Raw genomic sequence first — 21426 nt, 5'->3', positions numbered from 1 at the left:
AAAGCTCTCATTTTCTCATTGTAGGAAACTTCTTGCCGCCTAGGTTTGAAAAGTTATTTATTTGTACAGACGTGAATTTTTTATTAAAAAATTAGAGTGATAATTAGAAAAGAAGAAATATTGAGAAATGGAGATTTTCAAATACTGAAATATCAAATTCGATCATGAAAAGACATAATAACAATCGTAGAAACTGAAATATTTACCATTTGCGGACCATACAATATAACTAGTCATCAGTCACGCCTAGACTGAACGAGAGATATCAAGAGGTAATTAATACTATACTTTAACAAACACTACATTACTAATCTGACTGTTTAGAACGAGGAGAGGAAAAGAAACTAAAAAGTTCGAAGACTAAAAATGCCATCAATGCAAATGGTTGTTATTTATGAGTTATTTAGTTTCATTGAATACCCACACCCTTAACCCACTCATTCATAGCATTAAAGTCCTCTTAAAATTTTCCGAAAAAGAGCACCGATGTCTAAAATCTCACAACTAGATCTAAAATAGTTAAGAAAATTTCCGCGATAATCATATTTGCAAGTTTTAAATCACTGCCAACTTTTGAATGGATTTAAAATTTGGGATCAGTTTGAATTCAGATTAAAATTATTTGCTGGGTGAAATTTAAAATTTAACTAATTTTATGAAGCACCAAGACTTATGAGGAATACACTTACAATTTTTTCAATTTTCACTTTTCACAATCTCGAATTAGTTTTGTAATCAAATTTTGCACCACAAGAACAAAATGATCAAAAAAGCTTGAAGATCCCACTAACTTTTGAACAAAATACCCAACGCACGATATTAAGAGAGAAAGAGTAATTTTCCATTAGCGAAAATTATTCGCAACTTCATTGGTTGCGTATGGAACATTTACAGCATTTAGGATAATTTGTAACTATATTTAAATTTTAATATTTTCTAAATTTGTATTCAGCATTGATAAGATAAACGACATCAGCACTTGATAAAATTTCAGAAAGATTCTCAGATTATTTTTATTTAAGAAATGATAATTAGCATAGAAGCAAATTGGCAAAAAATAAAGGTAAACTACAAAGAAAAGCAAAGGTTATCTATTGAAGAAGGTGGAACGCTTGCTTCATTGGAGTCGAACAGAAGAAAAAGCTCCCGCGGATGCCGATTTAGGTCGGTTTGTTTTGTCCTTAGGTGTCAAGCTAGGTACTGCTTTAGGCATGTTGGAATCTGAAGGTATTCAACGTGATGCTGAATGAACTGCGAATCACTGTTACATCCGGGAGGTAGTAGCTGGAACGGAATCGCATCCACATGACAAGATGCGAGTGTTGACAACTGCTGCTGAAAAAGCAAGTTCGGATCCTTCGAGGGACCGCAAGAGGGTCCCACGTTTCCATTGTTCATCTCGGTCATCGTTTCTGATGATGACGACGATGCCGAGCTCTGCGACTTTAGGCACTGTTGTGTAAAGGTCATGACTTCTGTCGGAGTCGGCAAACCTTTGATGAATGCTTCTGGAATGACTGTAGTCGTCAACTCCGAGACAGGCAGAGGGTTACTCGCAGAGGCAGAAGATTGACGATTCCACCAGGGCCCCGTCGGTTCTATATGGCGACTGGATCCATTAGCCGGAGTGGAGTTCGAGTTGTTTTGGGAGTTGGATAGTTGTCTGGGTAGAAAAGTGTTTGTGATTTGAGTGAAAAAAGAAGAACACCCATTGGATGCTGTGGACGGCGGTGGTGGCATTGCTGTGGAGTTATTTGGGTTGAGCACTGATACAATCGCAGGGTTAGGCATGAAACAGCAGTTCCCGTTGTTATTGCTGTTCACTTCTGCCATTTGGTTGGAGCTGTCGTTATGACATGAACCCATAGACAACTTCAGCTGTTGGAACATTTGTCGCATACTGCGTCTGATCTCGTATCTGGCCATTGATTGCAAAGTCATTTCTAAAGCAAAGCCAAAAATATAATTAACAAAAAAATAGTAATTTAATTTTTTCTTTTTCACATTTCGTAAGCATTTCAAATTTCGTTAGCCTAAAAGCAGTGATTTATGTAAAACGCTCATTAGCCCACATTTCGCTTTCTGTATTATATGCATTTAGATGTCAAATGTTGGAGTTGAAAGCCACACGCGCGTGATTCATGACTTCATTGGATCAAATATTTAGAGCGACTACAAGGTGTTATTTAGTCTGATCTGAGACTATAAAGCAGTTGTGGTGACAAATGCCTCTTCTCTTTGGTTTACTATTTGAACTTGCTCTATTAATAAATTACAAGCTTAGTCATCATCCATCCAGTCTGACCCCTTCAGCCTCACATCACATTGTTTAATTCTCCTCCATCTGCTCATGTTATGACTAAAATTAATCCTTTGTCTGCTGAAATGAACTGATGCATTTGGAGGAATTGAAAAAAGAGTTGTTCGCATAGAGTACATTCAGTCATAAATTCCGTCGATGACTATGACTTTTTTCGCTCTTTTTCACTTCAGACGATTTATTGGAGAATAACATCGCAGTCTCACTGCTCCGTTACTTCTTATACGACTAAAATGTTCTCTCTAAAGAGAAACGGAAAATTTTTCTTAATAAAATTGTGCTCCTTTAGTAGCGATATGCTAGCTCGTTAGAGGCAGGATATATTTAAAAACACTGTTCAACTCTATACTCTATGTGCGGAGAAAAAAGCGCATTATTTGAACTAGAATGTGGACTATTCATTTTTGCTTCAACAACGAAAAACGCTCAGCAGCCGCCGCTTGTTTGGCATTGGCATCTGTTTCTTCTATCACATTTTCACAATTTATTGTTGTTTGTTAGTCATCTTATTCTCATTGAGACTATGTTTGTCATTCATGAAAGAAAACGTGAATTTTCGAGCTCTGAGTCACAGGCATTAGAACCGATCAAGCTGTTTTTAAAAGCAAACTGCAGCTAATATGCTTAGAATGAATGTACATAATGCGAGTGAAGTTTCTAAGGCTCAGTAAAAATTACTTCAGCCTTCCGTTCCTGCAGTTACTTTTGGTAGATACAACTATTCAGCTCATAACAGAAATTTTAAATTTGAGACTAACAAAAAGTTGGACACTAGATGGGTTTTTCTTAAAGTGGCACAGAATATTTAGCCCACAATTATCATAGCAAAAAAATCAGAAAGTTTTTTTTTCTTCAAATTGTGTCATTTTTTGAGAAGAGCTGAAAAAAGACTACAACTTAGGCATATTCGATAGAAACATTAAATTCGGTTCATTCGACAAATTTTTTTTTAAAAATTGGAAAAAATTTTTTTTTAAATTGTAGAAAAACTTACACAATTTTTGACAATTAATTATGAAAAAAAAATGATTGCAGGACCTCATTTGAATTATAATCCTAGCTTGTTCGGTCGCTTTTTTCAATCGAAATTAAAAATGAAAAAATTCAAACCGGTTTTTCTTAACACCGACAATTTTTTAATTTGTCGTTCAAATCACGACTGAAAGTGCTTTAATATAAATCACTCGACTCGGCCCATTCCAATGATTATTTGGGATACCTGATTTTGAGTGGCAAAAAAAGCTCGAAACACTAGAACGCGCATGAAGACGGTTCAACGCACATGAAGACAAAGTTCCTCCCCACTTTCAATGGTCGGAATATGATGCATTTTTCTCATACTTTCAAAATTATGTTCTGAATTTTTTGGTTTGAGGAATATATTAAAATCTAACTTGAAGAATTAGGCATTATTGAGTAAAATCAGATTGCATTACGACTGAAATATTATAATAGATTCGCTTTCCTTCGCCTTTTCTCTGAGGTAGCTGACAACAGAGCGTTTAGAACCCACCCCCAAGCCATAGTTCCTTCTGTCCCCTAAGGAGAACTCGGAACGACACAAAATAAGTCTAGGTACAGGTCTGGCAATAACAGTACTTGAAATAGTGCAGATGGATCAACTTCGAGCGGAATGTGAGCTATTCGAAAAATTAGACATGTAAGCAGATGAGAACTAAGATACGAGTACGAACCTTGTGGTGCATGTATGTATGACATCTCCACTTCACAGTGTCCCCAAACCGCACTCACGATAGGGTACAGTGGTTTGTTGGCTTGATTCAACCCGGAGAAGGCCACCCCCAGGTACTGACCATCAACCATGTACGCCAGGGTTCCCTCGTCCATGTCCAAAATCACAGTTATCTTCTCCGGTACTACCAGAACCTCGTCCTTGTCCAAAATTGTAGACGGATACGGACTCGGAGGGCTATTGGTGTAGTCGTGCATCAATTTGCTTCTTCCTATATCCCAACCCCATGATTCGGTATTACTTCCAATCAGTGACTTGTAGCCCGAACAATGAAGTGGTGCATCCTTAGTTGCGACTCCGATTACGGCGTGAGTTCCCCTTTGATTTGAGGGCCATTTGATGTGCCAGACATGCAAGCCAGAAGAGAAGCCAATCTTGCCTCTGATACAGTCTGTACTTTGGGCGACGGGATACCTTCTGAACACCAAGGAGTTTGTGTGAGGCAATAGCACTATGTTCAGAGATTTGTCCTGATCGTTCCATGAATGTTTCAGCTGCTGCTCGTGAGGTATTGGCGTCTGGTCTAATTGCACTCTCAGTTTGTAAGGCAGCTCAAATTCTTTCTTCTGAATTTCGATCCATGGAATCACAGACACCACACTAGAGTCTTTGGTCCTGTTCTTCCTGAGTCGGCTTTGTGGAGGTGGCAAGCGAGACCCCCTTTCCCACGCCTGTCTTTTGCGCGAGGGAGGTTCCCAGCCTGGCGTACCTATACGATTTACAGGATCTCTAGGATCCGGGTACGGATAGAAAGGGGAATCAAAATACTTGGAAAGTATGCTATCGATAGTTGCTGCAGCATCATGATTGGCTGGTGTAGTTGTAGGTTGCGAAAGCTGCCGTCTTCGCATCTTTGTCGGGTTTGCGTCATTATCGTGGTTGTTACTGTTTGAACTGGATCCAGGGTTGGTCGAGGACCCAGACGCCTCCGATCCGTTCGAGAAAGTCGGCGGACTGCTTTTCCGCTTCGTTCCACTTACACTCATCCGTGCAGACGAACTTCGTGACCTTCTGACGGATGAAACAATTTGCTTCAGACGTGCAAACGCCGGTGCGATATTGGACACAACTAGTCCAGTGGGCAAACTGCGTCGGAAAGACTGGCGGCCTGTGGTCTTTGAATCCAGTGATAATTTTGCCTCTGCACCACTGCTGCCTCTATATTGCTGGGTCTTAACGGGCGAATCGTTCTGATTGCGGCTCAGATGTCTGTCTTGTCTATTTCTACTCTGCTGTGCAATTTGCCGCGGAGATGGTATACACTCAGTTGTGTAGTCCTCGCTGGTTGGAGTATTCTCTTCACTTTCTCTATTCACTGGGGTAGAGGGTATTTCCTCCAAACTGGACAAGGATTCGGTCGAGAGGGAATTAGACTTTGGGTATTGGTTCACTGTAAATCTAGTGTAAACGACCGAAAGCGGGCTGGGGTTAGAGTAGGAATTGCTAGCTGGCAACTCCTCTTCCTCGTAGAATGGAATACCGCTTCCTCCTTTCTGGTACTCTAAGTCTCCCCCCTCTTCCGTACTTTGTACTACTGTTATGGGTTCGACGCCTTCCACGTATCTCAGCGAGAAAGGGTTTATGGTATGAACGGCTTTCGTGATATTGTAACTGCTGCTCGTTTGACAAATGTTTGCTCGGTTGTAGCTGGTGCTGCTGCTTTTCGTTTTCGGAATTGGGATGGGCTGTGTGCTGGATGAACTTGGGCTCCGTCTCAAAATTGAGCTTTTGGGGATGATTTCGTTCGTCTTTCTGTAGGACGGGGAGGGTGCTTTTTTGGATTTATGGGTGATGAGTGGTTTTTGCTCTGCTTGATGTGAGGAGGACACTTGAGATTCTGCCCGTGAGTATGAGGACGACGCGCTAGAGTCAAGATAACTCCTCGATGAGCTCCACAGATTCTGAAAAACAAACTACACCTCAAACCCTATCTTTAAACATTACAAACAGCAATCAAAAGACAAACAAGTCGAATCTAATCTATATTTGATCAAAATATTAGTTTCAGGATATCAGTGCACAAACTACCTTTCAACTTTGGCCCGAGAATTTTGCAAAAAATCTGGAGGGAAAACTTCCGGATTAAAATAAAGAGCTCGTTGGGATTATGAAAAAATACAAACCTGAATTTTCATTTAACAAAGTAGTTGTTGCGTGCGACTGAAATGGTTCAGTCTGAGTAAATATAATAACAAGATATGTGTGAGGGTTTGTTTTGAAGTTTCTGAATGTTGTACTATAAGAAGTAGACTTGACTTATTAAATCAACTACATTATCTGAATGATCAAACTCGAATGAGTGTGTGATAAGAAATCTTTTTGGAAAGACTCGGAAGCTACACTGGTACAATATGGCAGTGTCGCCTCAATAATCAAACGCTAATTAGCTCACAAGTAATTAGTTAGGAAGATAATAAGTACCAAACTAGCTAATGCGCTATTTGCCAACAGCATTAATTCTACGAATGGGAATGGACGAGATTTGCAAATTGACGCTTGGGCGGGTGCCAATTATCAATTAGATTTCATACCAGTCCAAAGATCAAATACGATAAATCTTGGTACTACTAAGTAACTCCTGCTTTGGCAATGGTTCAACCAACTTAACTAAAGTGGTGAATGTTTAAACTAAGGCGAACCGAATTAACTAGAAAGAATATCTAGTTCAGGAGAATTTGTGTCTTTGATTGGACGTGAGAATCGAGTACACACAAAGAAAGCTATCGGACAGAAGCCCAAAATAAGAAGGGGTGATCGAAATTTCCTCAATGAAGGGACCGATTGAATGACTGAATTGAGTTGCTAAGTATTTTTCCCTATGCGGGGAGGGGAGGGGAGCGGCCTAGGCTTCTAGAGCTACTGCCTCAATATAGCGGTAAGGAAGAAGAGAACGGAATGGAATATTGGCGTCGACTGAATGCCCGAGGTCTCTTCTCTTCTCTTCTTTTTCGTTATTTCGGCATGCACTTTCAGTGAGCGAATCACAGGCAACTGAGGAAAGAGGGAAAAGAAAGGAAACCAGAAAATAAGTGAACTAAAAAGATAGAGCGTGCAAGTATAGAAAAAACAGCAACACGCCAACGCTGTTCTACTTCTATTGCAGAATATAAGGCAAGTAAGTGAAGTTAAGTTGCACTGAGCAAAACACGGCGAACTGTTTCACACGTGGTCGGATATAATTCCTTCTAGCCTCAGAACTCAATACTGCTCTTGCTTGTGAATTATGAATATGCACTGAGCGGAGGGGAACAGTGGTAGAAGGGAATACTTAGGAATGGGGCAATGGAATGAATGAACACTGCACTGCTCGCTTGTCTTTCCATCCACTTTCAGGTCGTATTCGGTCGGTGGGACGAATGGTGGTTGGAATGGAGGGATTATTGGGAGCGAGCGTTGAATGTGTAATTAGAAGGGAATAGGAAATAGAAATGATTCACCAGCAACACCACAAATTTATGCATTCAGTGTGTGTGTGTGTGTGTGTGTGTCACTCTGCCGACCGACCAAGAAACAAATGTGCTCTATGCTGGGAATCTAGTCTGTGTTAGACCACGTTTGCTGTGAATAAATTCAGTCGTATCTCAGACTCCGTTCAACATGCAGAACTAGTACACCAAGCTATTGTAGCATTTATTATGCAGATTTACAATGGTGTTTCATTCGACTAGCACAGTTGTGCACAAGTCTAACACGTAGGCCTGAGCGTAGCTAGTAGCTGTGAGCGTTCATTGAGAACGAATCACGTTCAGAACAGAACCATAATACTTGCAAATGTTGTATAGAAGTGGTACATTCATTATTTACATGCAGGGGATCCGAAGCAAACTATGCAGAGACGCATAGTCATTCATTCATTTATTACATGGCAAACAATCACTAATGCAACAAACGCATACGCTTCCAATCACGTTCTAAATTTCACCAGTGGTAAGATCAGAACTAAAAGGTATGTTTCTGAGACTGACTAAGCACCGAAAGAAACGAACACCTCTCACGCAAGCAAACAGAGATCAGAACGCTAAAGTGAAGACTCGTCAACTCAACTGCTGCTTATGAGTAACTAGCTCGAATCATGGTAGTACAGCAGGTTCTATCTTGTTCAATACATTGCAATCCAGTCATGATGCAACTTTTTTCCGGAGCTCGTCAAACATTTTTTCAACAGATCGAATACTAATTTATATTCTGTGTAGTTCAGAACACAAATATTCTGAATACTAACAATCTGAGTACTAAAATTATCAAGTTCACTTCTGTGCATTTACGGGAGAGTGTATCGACTACCATGAAACTCGACTAACATTGAAGTTTTAAAAATGATAATCGTTTCAACTATCACAAAAAAAAATGAAATAATTTTTTTCACACATTTTACAATTTGCACGCAATCGGTGTTCAAGCAGTTACAAGTCCGACTGCGAATGAACACCAATTGTGTTAAGAAATTTCAATTGTTTGAATTCTCAATTTTTATTTCTCAGAAAAGCAAGTTACTATTTGGACGGATTATTATTGTTCCGATCACTAAAGTGGGGAGGAACTTGAACTTCGGGTTGCTTTCAGGTTTTTTATACTTTAAAAAAACTCCCACTTAACAACATGTAGCATAAATAACATCGGAAGGATCGAGTGATATATCACAATGAAGTTTTTAAATCGCGATTCGAGAAACATTTAAAAATTTCGAAAGTTCTCCCAGTCCAGTGTCGAGAAAAACCTGTTTGAAAAATTTTAACTTTTTGTCTTAACTCGAGCGAGTAAAGGAAGCGAGTAGGTCTTATAACAAGCCTTAATAGTCTTAATCACAATGAAGCCAAAAAATTTAGTTTTACTAACGTAAAATGATTTTATTTTTTAGAACCTAAGCTTCTTTTTAGAAATAAAAAAAATCTGCAAAAAATTAGAAAACTTAATTGGAAAGTTTTTGATTTATGAATAAAGCTTTTAAACACAGATCAAGCTAAGCATCGCACCACTTGCGATACACTAACTATAAAATGAAAGCAACATGTCAAAAATTAGCAAACAGAACTTCGAACAAGGTTACAATTGACACAGGAAGTGGAAAAACGAAAAAAAAAAATCCAAGAGGTCCTAGTGGGGTTGACAAAGGCATTTGAACATTAGAAACTTACATCGCAAGCGTAAAATAATGTAGAATATACCCAATCTAGTGTTAATATCGAACGTGCCTAAGGTCTAGGCTTCGCTCAGATCATCTAATTACACCACGACATAAAAACGCCACCATTTAAAATGGAACGACAGTTTTTTTTATTTTGATGGTCAGAATTTTCTGTGGTATTTGCACATAACCGGCTATGCTTAATGTGTATTTCTGAAAAATGAGGCTATCAAAATCATGCTGCTACATGCAATCTATTCCATGCTTTCGAATTTTTATGCTAGTCGAGCGGTCTCTATTTAGGGGAATGAACATAACACACGAGCTTTCTATAGATTTACGGTGTCTAAGGAACAAAAAATACGACAAAGACCGCAGAAGCACAAAAGTAAATCATTTTGACAAGAAAAAATTGGTCTATCCACGCCTGTATTGATCGTCTTGAAAGATGTCCATCTTGAGAAGTCACGGGCAGTCTCAAGTCTCAAATAAACATCGAAACAAAACTTACAAGATTAACTCAGCCGATAATAGCGGGGATCGCCACTTGATGAGCCGAAAAAGTTCGCATAAAAATTTGAGCTATGAAAATACTGGACTTCGAAGTTATCAATCCAACACAGACACATCAAGAAACGTGTTCGCTAGTCAAATATGAGGCGATTAGGCTGATAAAAACATCAATTAAAACCTTTCGTACAACTTTTATAAGTATATCTAAACATAGCCAACTGACAGTTGGAAAAGAGTAATGAACAAGTAAACAAAAAACACTTAGTTGAAAAAATCTCAACTTTCGAAGATCAATCAAAAAAATAGATGCCCTTTAAGCTCGTGGAATCTCTAGAACAATTTACGAGCGGCATTTTTCTGATAACGTTTGAAAAAAATTGGATCAATTGGTAAAGTTTATATTCACCTGGAAATCTATAACTTAAATTCCACTTTCGAAACTAGAAATAGTTCACGTTTTTTCGTGCCATTTCCACGTTCGTATTTGGAGAGTACTATTTACTTAACTTACAGCAGATGAATTTCAATTGAACTCAAAAAGTGCATGTATACCTAAAGGCATTCATAAATGCATTTGTATGTATGAGTGCACATCTGTAGCTATTAGAGCATTTTAAGACTTTCTCATGAATAAAAAAAATCACCAAGACCTTTAACAGAGTCTTCACTACGTTCATTACTCTTTAACATATTTTACATCCCCGCCAACGCTCAAGCGCGTTAACATATTTGTTTCGGCTTTCAAACGGCGTACTAAAAGGCAACTAAGCCAATTTAAAAACAACCGTAAACATTTAATCCGAAAAAACATTCAAATGAAAAGAAAAAACTAACAAAAAGAAACTATAAAAAATTATACTTGACATTTTTTCCAACTAAAGTTATGAATCAAAATGCTTTCAGATAATTGTAGAAACTGCTAAATCCGGAATAACGTCTCGCTTTAGAAACTAAGCCGAAAGAAACAAACAAACGAACAAATAACCAAAAATATGTTTTCCCAGAAAAAAAAAACTTTTTAGTTTAAAGAGAAAAAAACTCAGTTTAAAAAACCGTTTCCAGTCCAAATCGCAGCCAGCACCTTTGCTGTCTTGAGCAGGTGCGCAGATAATATCTGAACGGAAAATCTTAATGGTTTTACGGCAAAAATTACAACAGCCGGTTAGAATAACCTTGCTTATCGCAAGGGCTTAAGTGTTTCTCGACTTGCGCAGTTTATCATAAGAAAACCCATTTAGATACTTTTTTTAAAATTTTTTTGCCGGAGAAGCGCTAAATTAAGCTTCTAAAACTATTTCATTCAGGAAAATCTAGTTTTTTAGCCTAAGTTGCTAATTTTCATTCATAAAGAAAGGTACTCGATCGCTTAACTCGCTCGAAAATAGACGAAAAGTCAGAAACTTCAAACCGGTTTTTTCAACACCAAGAAATTTTTATTAAAAATTTAATGTCATTCGAATCACGACTAGAAGAGCTTGAAAATGATTTATCACTCGAACCTGTCCAATGATTATTTAAGGAACCTGATTTTGCGTGGAAACCAATAGTTGAAACAGAAAGAAAAAATTAAAACACACACGAATACAAAGTTCCTCCCCATTTTCAATGGTCGGAATAAAAAACTAAAACACATCCGAATACAAAATTCCTCCACATTTTTCAAATGGTGGGATCAATATTTGCAAAGTTACAATAACTACCAGAAAAGGCAAAATTTTTGTCAAGTTACTTTAATTAGAGCGCATTACGCAAACACAAACAGGGCATCTTTATTTCAAGAGTATTCAGTGCCAGACCTTGTAGCTGTTGATTTGACAAAAAATTTCTGCTCGTTCCAAGTATTTACAATTCGAGTGTCAAGAACTTTTTTCGCTCTGGTATAATTGTGGACGCATTAATTGACGATGTGCGCTTTGTATTTTTCAAAGTTTATATGATTGTCGAAACCAATGCTTCTGGCGAAAACGTAAGTCCCATTCAAATAAAAGATAAATAAGCGGCAATATTTTAAATCACATGAAGATCAACCTTAAATGTCATTGACCATAGCACCAAAAAAAACATCAGCGAAAGAGTCATCGGAATTTTAAAAGAAATTCAATGTCTAAATATCAAGCCTGACAAGCAAGAACACACGACACGACTGTATTAGACTATAGTTTACCCCACGTAGTGAATTGTCGGGATGACTTTGTCTCATCTAAATTGTAGTTTCGGGTGACTTTGCTTAGCTCCTGTATTAATAGTCCCATTTTTAGTAGGCGGAAATTTCAATTTTAATCTCAACTGCAACGATCTCGCTCGATGACAACTTTCTATTCTAATAGAAAGGATAATCAGGCAAAAGTGAAGTCGGTCTATGATTTTTAATATGACTTCTAGGTTATTTCTAGTTAAGTGAGTTGACGAAAGCGCATTCCAAATTGTTTCGCCATCAGTGTGTTGAAAGGACACAACTGACGAGCAAGTTAAAACATGGGGCAAGGTAGGTCGCACAATTCTAAAAAAACTCTTTAATGTGAAACGAATTACTCTGAGAAAAGTTTGCAAGAAAAGAGCAGATTTCGTCCTGGTCAATTAATATTTCATTTAAATTAACACAGCTATTATATTTGGTGATAGATCTCAAGAGCCATATCGAAACCTTAGTTGAAAAAGTAAAAAAATCTTGCGACTTGAGAAACTCATAATCCGCTCCTGGAGAAATTCAGAATCAGCTGAAGCTCCTTGAAATACTCAGAATCAGCTGAAGATTCATTTTGGAGCCATTCATCAACTTAAATTTTCGATCTTTGGAACTACTTTGGTAACTTTGATTTCCGCAGTAACGCAAACTTGGGCGGAGCCATAAAATTGCCAAAGCAAATTGAAATATATTTGCTCCTACCATCCTTCCATGTGGTTGATTGTGCTCGAGGTGTAGTTGAAACATAACAGATCGTTTTCTCTAGTTCAAGTAGCTGCTTTTATGAACAGCACTAAGCACAAACTCAAACCATTTCTGTTGAAAAAAAAAACTTTCTAAATTGAGCAAAATCAAGTTAGGGCTAGAGAACAGAAAGCCCAGTCGACATACGGATGTTTCACCGATGTTAACAGATAATTCATCCTAGAATGCATAAAATTCGAAACCCATGCTAGAATGCATACTATTCGAAACCCATAGAAAGCTAAGCCAACGGCAATTTTAAGGGGTCCAAAATGTTTTTAAAAGTCGGTCAACTTGCTCACGATCTACCAGTCAGAAACACTTTCTATTGGTTTTTGTTTCTCTGACGATAAATTTTTCGCTTTCAACTGTTCTCGAAGGCTACTTTTTCTAAATTTCAGAAACTATAGCACCCCTAGCTTCATGTTGAGCATGCTTCGGCATAACTTTTGCTATTAACAATAATAGAAGATTCACAAAAACATAACTTGAAGGTCTCGGGTCTTTGTCCTACATTACCAACTAAGTACTTTCTCAATCCGATGAAAGTAAAGGATGAGTCGAAAAGATTGAATCAATGAGATTTTTCGAATGGTGAACCGCGTGGTGGAACAAGATTGAAGAAATGCTGCAGATTTGAAATTCATGTTGTAATCAGCAAGGAACACAATCAGATAAAAGACATATTTTCAGCTGCAGATAACTACAAGCTGAAGGAGGTTCACTGTGCGACGCTTAATACTTGGACCATTAAACAGATTCAAACTCAATCAGGATCTTTTAGTTGTGCTTGTACTTTATCATTCGATTAGCTGCACTTAGTTGACTCTTACATTTTCGAGGTTGTTTTAGAATTGAAGATTCCTGTTGCTTTATGCGATAGAATTACTTGGCAAAAATGAATTACTGGTCCGGACAAAAAAGCTGACAACAACCAATGTCTCATGACACCGTGTTATTTTCATAACAAGATCGTTCGTTGCTCAATTTTCTCACAAGTTCATGTTCAGAGACACATTTGCCTGTTTTTTTTCTCCGAGGAATGAATTTTCGCTTTTAACTGCTCTCGATCATAGTCATCCGAATATCTTAGTACTTCTAGCTTCATAATGAGCATGCTTGTTTCTACACAGACTTGGGCGTAATTTGGCTGTTAAAATTGGTCCAAGTTGCACAATAACTACGTTTGAAAGGTTAATTGAAGATAAAAGTAACTGGAACTAAAACATGGTGACAGAGCAGCGTTCAGCTGAGCACGCAGCCGTGTTTGATTTATTCACCTGTTTTCATCCATCATGTAGTTTTTCTAGTTTTGAAGGTCATTGATGAGGGCAATCGAAAAACGCGATAGTTAAAAACAAGTGTTAGCATCTTGTTGAGAACACCAAGTTTTCATACTCGGCGAACAAAAATTATCGATGAAAAAAAGGACCCAGTTTTTTTTACAGGTAGCACAAAAGTTTCTGATCAAGTATAAGAAAAACCTGCGGAGCCAGAAGTACTGTTACTTGCTGGCATGAATGACCACTCGCATGCAAGGGAGGTTGGGGAATTGATGATATCGGGCAAACAACCTCTACTTTGAATATGGCAAGCGATATGTATCCTAATTGCATCAAAGGCTGATATAAAAGAAATAGTTAACACTCGCTTTGACGCGAGGTTGAAAACTGTGTTTGCATCTTCAACGGGATTCGCTAACATGCCACCAGCCATTCAGTTTCTCTGAGCTATGCTGTCACTTATCTCAGATGCAAACTGCAAAAATTTGGCGATGGTCTATCAACATCCTATTGAGAAAAAATCAGTAGCCTTTCCTGACACCAAAACTGGATCGAATGAGGACTCAGTGAAGAAGCAGGCGTCTTTGTTAATTTCCCATATTTTACTCCCTTAATGAATCGTTTGGACGAAGCAGAAAGACGCCAGAAGACGTTGGGTAAAAATCTGGCATTGACTCTTTTGAAGCATGGTGACTGGCAAAGTTCCATAGAGTGTTCAAGAATGTAAAGCCACTGGCCCAAGGCTAGGATAAATCAAGCACAGACATGGCCTCAAACATTTGTGCTGCCGGTTTGAAGATGTTGCTAGTGCAAAATCTGCTAATGCAATATGGACATCTGACTAGAGAGGCTTAGGCCGAAATCTCGAACGGATCAAAAAAAACCTTTGGAGGCATACCACTGCTTACAGAACAACAGAACTATGTATGGCGATGAAATATGATCCCCATGCACTCGTGTTAGGCTTGGGACAGTTCGTGACTTGTGTAGATGGCCCAATGGTTCCTTTTAATTTCCCGAACTAAAAGCGTCTGCTCACAAGCATTCAATAGTTACCTTAGCTTCATCAGTGTTAATGACGACACAGTAATGATATCGAGTGACCCGACCAGAAAGTCCAAGGAAAAACGTCAATCTGGACGTCCATTTTAACAAAATCCAGGTTCCAGACTTGAGAGAACTGAATTGTCATTTAAGTCTAGAATGGGTGCTGTCGGAAGGATCCTATCGAAATGCACCCAAAATACCAAAACCTACTGCCGTTGGCGAAACCTCTGAAAAAAATTTGAGAATGCCCTCATGAGGACAGGCAATCACGTTCAAAAAAAGGAGCTGAAAGAAGCTCTAGAGAGATATCTTTCACCAGACAATCTGCCAGAGTTCCCTAAAATTAGAGATGACCATCGGAAAAAAACATCTGTTAGAGGCTGCGATTTCCGCTCGAGCGCCAAATGAAAAAATCCAAATTGATCTCATCTAAGGCATCAGGTTCAGTCATTTTCTACAAAAAGAGTATCTCAATCATTAGATGGACGGATCAAGCTTGAAAAAACTTGTGGCTAGAAGTTTGTGAAAATCTTTAGAAAAAAGAATTATCCTACAAGCACCCAATCTACAAAGAGGGCAGAACAATCCTGAATTAGTGGCTTGTAGCCATGTTGGTGAACAAGCTGTTAGCGAATAAAAAAGATTATATGGCATATCATGGAGTAGGCGAAGTGGAAATGTTTTACGGCGGACGCTGGAAGTTTCTGAAAAAAATTACGTTCCTCGAAAATCAGTCTCGGGTGGTTCTTAAGTGTCACCTTCTCTCAATTCCATCAATACTCCAAGCAACAAGAGGAAATTGCCATTCAAAAAACTTTGTGAAGCAGCCCTGAAGAGAGGACGTGCACATATAACGAATAGATGGGGTTGAATGAAGTGAGCTGGAAGTGATGGATATGGACGTGGGGCCACTGTTCCAATGAATTAAGGCAAGCAGACAGCAACAAACCTCTCTCGCCAAAAAAAACTGCCAGGGGATTTGATGGCTAGCAATTGCGCTGATACGCCATCTCTGTTGGGATTTCTGTGTCGGAATCTACAGCTACCGCTCGGCAAAAAATTGACGGCGCAGATGCTAACGATATCGTGGTGGGAAATTCAGAGAGAGGGTAATACTTTCGAAGGGAATACATATTTTCTTGAACACCAGGAGACTTGAGGAATGGCATGCGTCCTTTCTTAAGTTCATTCGGCGCGTGAGCAAGAAGATTGACCTGGACGAGTCAAAGAAGATATGTGCAGGTTGTGGTGGAGCACCTGTCCTTATCAGGACGTGACTGACTCTGACAGCTCAAGGAGCGCTGTTGGTGAAAATTAAATTAAACTGATGTTACTAGAGCTAAAACTTAAACTTATTCTAATTGTTGAAATTATTCTACCAATATCTGTTTATCCAGGATGCTGGAGAACTTTGATATAAAAAGATGGGGTAAATAAGAGTGTGTAGCAGATATATATATCGGAAATGGAGTCGGACTGCATCGCCTAAAGAAAAAATCAAGAAAAAAAAGATGAACTATTCATTCAGGGGAGGCAGTTTCGAGAATAAATAAAAATATATATGTAGTAGTAGTAGTAGGGCTTTTGTGCTCGTAGCACAAGGGGTTTCCCCCTTTCAGTTTTTCGTTCTATAGTGAAGTTTTGCTTCTACAGTCATTCATTGTGCAATCGCAAGCAATTCTCCATGTGCACTTGTTCATTTGTTCGTAGTCCTTCTCAAATTTTCTCCAAAATAACCACAATATTCGCTTCTTCAGTCTGCTTGTTTCTCTCACGTCAATTTTGATCACATTCGCTAGCCGACATGTTTGGTAAAAGAATTCGTCCTCCAAAAATTTCTTTTTCGGCCTCTCGAGCTGAAACATACAACCGCGCGAGGAACAGGAATACGATGGAACTTTCAACATGTCAACATCATAATTTTTCGATAAAATTTTTGACAGCAACAAAAGGTTGTTGATCTGTATATACATTGGCAGTGGCAATAGTGAAATTTCGATTAACCGATCTTTGTACGAATCCATATGCGGAATTATCCATTTAACTATACGCCTTTGTACATTTTCAAGCTCCGTAATAATGTATTTACTTAATCCATAACATGGACTTGCGTACGTGAGTATTGGTACGATCATAGATTTATACAAATCCAGTTTAGCTTTTTGTCCAAGATTCGATACGCTTCTTTTTATCATGTGAAAAACACGAATTGCTTTGCAGCAAACCTTATTTATATGCAAATTCCATTTTAAGTCACAGGAAAGCATGAGCCCCAAATCAGATTGAGTTTCCTCTGTTTTAATCAATTCGTTTCCAAAAAGCAATCGTTTTTCGTTTTTGGACATTTTAATTAGGCAGCATTTATCCATATTGAAGGGCATGTTGTTTCTAACGGTCCAGTCATACAACGCATTTAAATCACTTTGAATATCTATTGTGCTTAAACCCACGCTGAGAAATTTGGCGTCATCGGCAAAAAGAAGGGGAAACAATTGATCGCACATTTTCGGGAGGTCGTTAACAAAAACCAGAAAAAGTATGGGGCCCAAAATACTCCCTTGCGGGACACCGCTAGTAACTTGTATTGGTGACGAGTTTACTCCATTTATACGCACGACTTGTACTCGATTTGTCAAGTATGATTCGATTAGTTTCAGTAGCTTGTTTCTGATGCCCGTTTCAAAAAGTTTTTTCAAAAGCATACCATGATCCACTCTGTCAAAAGCTTTACTGTAGTCAGTAAAGATTATGTCAACATCATGTTGACTTTCAATGCCCTGGTACACTTTTTGCAAAAAGATTATCAATTGGAGAATCGTTGATCGTCTTTTCCTAAAGCCGAACTGAGCTGCGTGAAAAAAAGAATGGTAATGATCGTAAAGTCGTCTAAAAATAATCCTTTCTAAAATTTTCGAAGCTATTGATAACAGAGATACCGGTCTGTAATTTGTAACTTGGCATTTATCGCCTTTTTTAAATAATGGACTTATAATTGCTTGTTTCCAATCGTTTGGAAAATTGGCTGTTTGGAAAATTTTTCTGAATAACTGTGAAAGAGAATGAGAAAGAGTAATGCACAATTTTTTATACACTATTGGTGGAATTTCATCGGGTCCTTTACTCTTGTTTATGTCCAAGTTCATGCAAATTTCAATTACTTCCTTTTCGAAAAAATTTACAGTGGTAATCGATTTTACGCATTCTTTTCCATTACACCCTTCAATAAATTTTGTCGATTTTGTATACACGGAAGAGAAGAAGATAGAAAATAGTTCTGATTTACCCTTGTCTGTCTCCTCCGAGACAGACTCGTAAAACATTTTCCGCGGGAGATTTGACTTCCTAAATGCTTTGAAATACTTGAACAATTTTGACGATGCTCGTTCTGCAGCCAGCTCTTGTTCGTATTCAACTTTGTCAGTTTCTGCACTGGTATCAACTAAATCAGCTAATGCTATGACCTTGTCATGAAATTCTGGAAAATTCTTCCGCGCAGTTTTAAGGCACTTAATGTAATGCGATGTTTTTTGCGTAATCCACGGTGGTAGCGACATTCTGTGCGCTGTTCTCCTTGGTACATTCTGAGATATTGCGGTATTGAGCCAGCTATACCATAATTCCAGAACTTTATTAGGATTCGACCAACAGAAAGGTTCGAATTTCGTTTTATTCAACGTTTCTCGTAGTTTTCCAAAATCGCCTTTACAGTAGCTATAAATCAAATCTTTGCAGCAATTTCGCTGCAACAAGGACGATATTTCAACGTTAAACTTAACTTTGATAGGGAAATGATTCGAGAGTTTGCTAAAATAGTTATCCCTTTGAATGTCTTCAATATTCACTATCTGTATGTTTTTTCGCTGCAACAAGGACGATATTTCAACGTTAAACTTAACTTTGATAGGGAAATGATTCGAGAGTTTGCTAAAATAGTTATCCCTTTGTATGTCTTCAATATTCACCATATTCCCAATAGTTATAGGAAGATGGAAGACTTCAGAGTACAGGGACATTTTTAATCCTAATAAAATGGAAAGTTCTGCAAGGAATTATAGAATGATACAAACCTGGATCGAATAGTGGAAGATCTCCAACCGTATAAGGTCTAATGAAAACGGGGTTCCACGAAGGTCAGACCTGAGAAGTGGATGTCAAATTGGAGTGGACTTCTAGCCCGTATCAGAGAATCTATGAGGAAACAACTGAGGATTTATTTAAAGAAGAGGTCTCACATGGATCACGACACACCTAGTGAATCACCCTGGACACCGGGAAAGAACTAGAAATCGGTCTCAAATTTCATTAAAAAGACGAGCATCGGGCAGCCAACAATCATTTGAAAGGAACGGTCTGGAGCGAACGCAGCAGTTAACTAAAAATGGGGGAAAATTGTTGAATGAGGGTTTTTAAGATGAGATGAGAGCTCCATCATCGGCCAAGTCTCTTAGGGCGAATGACGCTTAAGGCTCTGCTGTTAATGTGCTGGTGCATAGCTGGCGTAACTCTGGAAAACCCGATGTCGACGGATAAAGTTAGTTTGGATGACAAAGGACACCTAGTTTAGGACGCCTAGTTTACGCTGGCGAGACAATTATCCTCGAAAAGGTTGAAAAAAATTGGGAGAATTGAGCACTGAAATTATGAAAAAAAAAATTTCTGGTAAATTCGAGAGACAGAGTACTGTCGGAAAAGTCTCATGACAGAGCAGTTTCATGACAAAAGAGCAGTTTCATGACAAAAGATGGAATTTGAACTGTTACTAGAGGCTTCTGGTAAAAGGATATTCAGTGGATAAACCTGCGTTGAAATGAGTACTTTGTGCTTGATCTGGGACGTCGTCAAAATCAAGTCAAAAGACTTGCCTGAACTTAAGCGTGAGAAGAGTGAGAAAAAAAGTCTATAGTCGAAATAAAGGCGCGTGAATTAATTCTGGTGGAAGATCGGGTCAAAAATACGAGCCTGAGTTTCCAGGCATCATTCATCAGATAAAAATCTCAATTAGTATAAGTTGAAATTACTGGACGATTTGAAAAGGTAGCGGCTAGAAGAAACAAAACTTTGTTGAGAAAGCGTGAAATCATTGTTTTTAATCAGACTAAACGGCGTCATTACATCTGTCAATTAAATCTGTCGAGTCTGGTAAAAGGCTCATGTTATAACTTTTCTGGTAAAAGGTCGGTTCGCCGATTCATGACCTGATTTAAAACAAATAGAATGTATTCCCCATACCTGTGCCAGTCGGTCATATTTGGAAGTTTGACCTTGAGCAACACGAGAAACATGATTTTGGGGTGAAATGAAATTTTTCGAAAATTCGAATTGGACATGTCATGCTCAAGTTTCTCGCGACAACTGAAAATACAAAAATAATAACATCAGAAGAACCGATTTACAATCGCGGGAAAGTGGTCGAAAAAAGCAGCGGGAAATTGCTATTCTCAATTTCCAGACATAGAAATACACAAGAGTAGAGCTGTCTTGTTCGAAATAGAAGGCAGAGCGATTACGACCAACGACGAAACAAATTAGAAGTGGACCAGAGTGAACTTTCGGTGGAAAGGTAGACAACCGAAGTCTCCCAAAGGTCCAGCCCCAAAAACTTATTTCTCAAGTCAAAACTCATTTCTCAAGCTGGGACTTGTTAATTTAAAACTCCTGGAGTCAAACTTAATTCCCTAGTTATTCTGGAGTTACTTGTTAACTTAGTTACCCAAATTTTAGAGTGTGCCGGTATCTGAGTGCTTAATTTAAAATTCTTGATTGTGTTTTACATTGTTATGTTGAGGTAAGGCGAATTTTAGGTTGATCCATCTAAAATTGATCAAAGTTCCACTTTCTAACAAAAAGTAACTATACGGATTGATCCGACCCTGTTTTTAACGGCGTTCGCGTGTTTTAGGTATTTTGAGACCAAAGTATGGGGATGTGCTTATTTTCTAGATTGGGGGATATTTTGGTAGTGGCCTTTAAGCTGTAACAAAGGTTTTAGTCTAATGTCGCAAGTCAACCGAATTGGCTCCGACCGTTTGAGGTGGAAAAACACAAGAGATAGTGTCCCTGAGCCAATAGTTATAGGGCCTATTTTTCTTTAACCTCATATGTGACTTAAGCAGGCGACTGTTACAACCCATAACCTTTTTCCTCATTTGGAAACTAATAAACATTTTTGCAAGTAAATCATTGATAGCCGCTCAAACGAAATCAATAACAAAACTACCGCAACGACACAAATACATGATCAGAGAATGCGATAAATATCGATACAAAATATGATATTTCCGAAAGGCACTTTTCAATATAGTATCGATATTGAAAATTTTGACACTGTAATAATAAATTTTCCATGAAAATGCAAAATGTTTCGATTTTGGCAAATGAAAAACTGGCAAATTTTCACAAAATTAAGATTACTATACAGCGGAAGAGCTGAAATTACTTTATAATTCTTGTTGATAT

At 38.3% G+C, this 21426-nt stretch overlaps 2 protein-coding genes across 2 annotated transcripts in view; one reads left to right on the top strand and one right to left on the bottom strand.

The window, feature by feature from the left end:
• LOC134845887 (protein IWS1 homolog A-like) overlaps positions 1-21426 on the top strand; it is a 576794-nt gene that overhangs the window by 483879 nt on the left and 71489 nt on the right. The window lies entirely within an intron of this gene.
• On the bottom strand, positions 54-7767 carry LOC134845810 (uncharacterized). The gene is made up of 3 exons (XM_063862893.1): positions 6197-7767; positions 4015-5974; positions 54-1943 (listed from the first exon to the last, which is right to left on the bottom strand). The coding sequence occupies exons 1-3, from the start codon at positions 6206-6208 to the stop codon at positions 1189-1191; spliced, it is 2727 nt and encodes a 908-aa protein (XP_063718963.1). The 5' UTR covers positions 6209-7767; the 3' UTR covers positions 54-1188.

Source organism: Symsagittifera roscoffensis, chromosome 1 (assembly GCF_963678635.1).
Source record: "Symsagittifera roscoffensis chromosome 1, txSymRosc1.1, whole genome shotgun sequence".
In the NCBI taxonomy this organism is placed as follows: domain Eukaryota; kingdom Metazoa; phylum Xenacoelomorpha; order Acoela; family Convolutidae; genus Symsagittifera; species Symsagittifera roscoffensis.
This window is presented reverse-complemented; position numbering and strand designations above follow the sequence as displayed.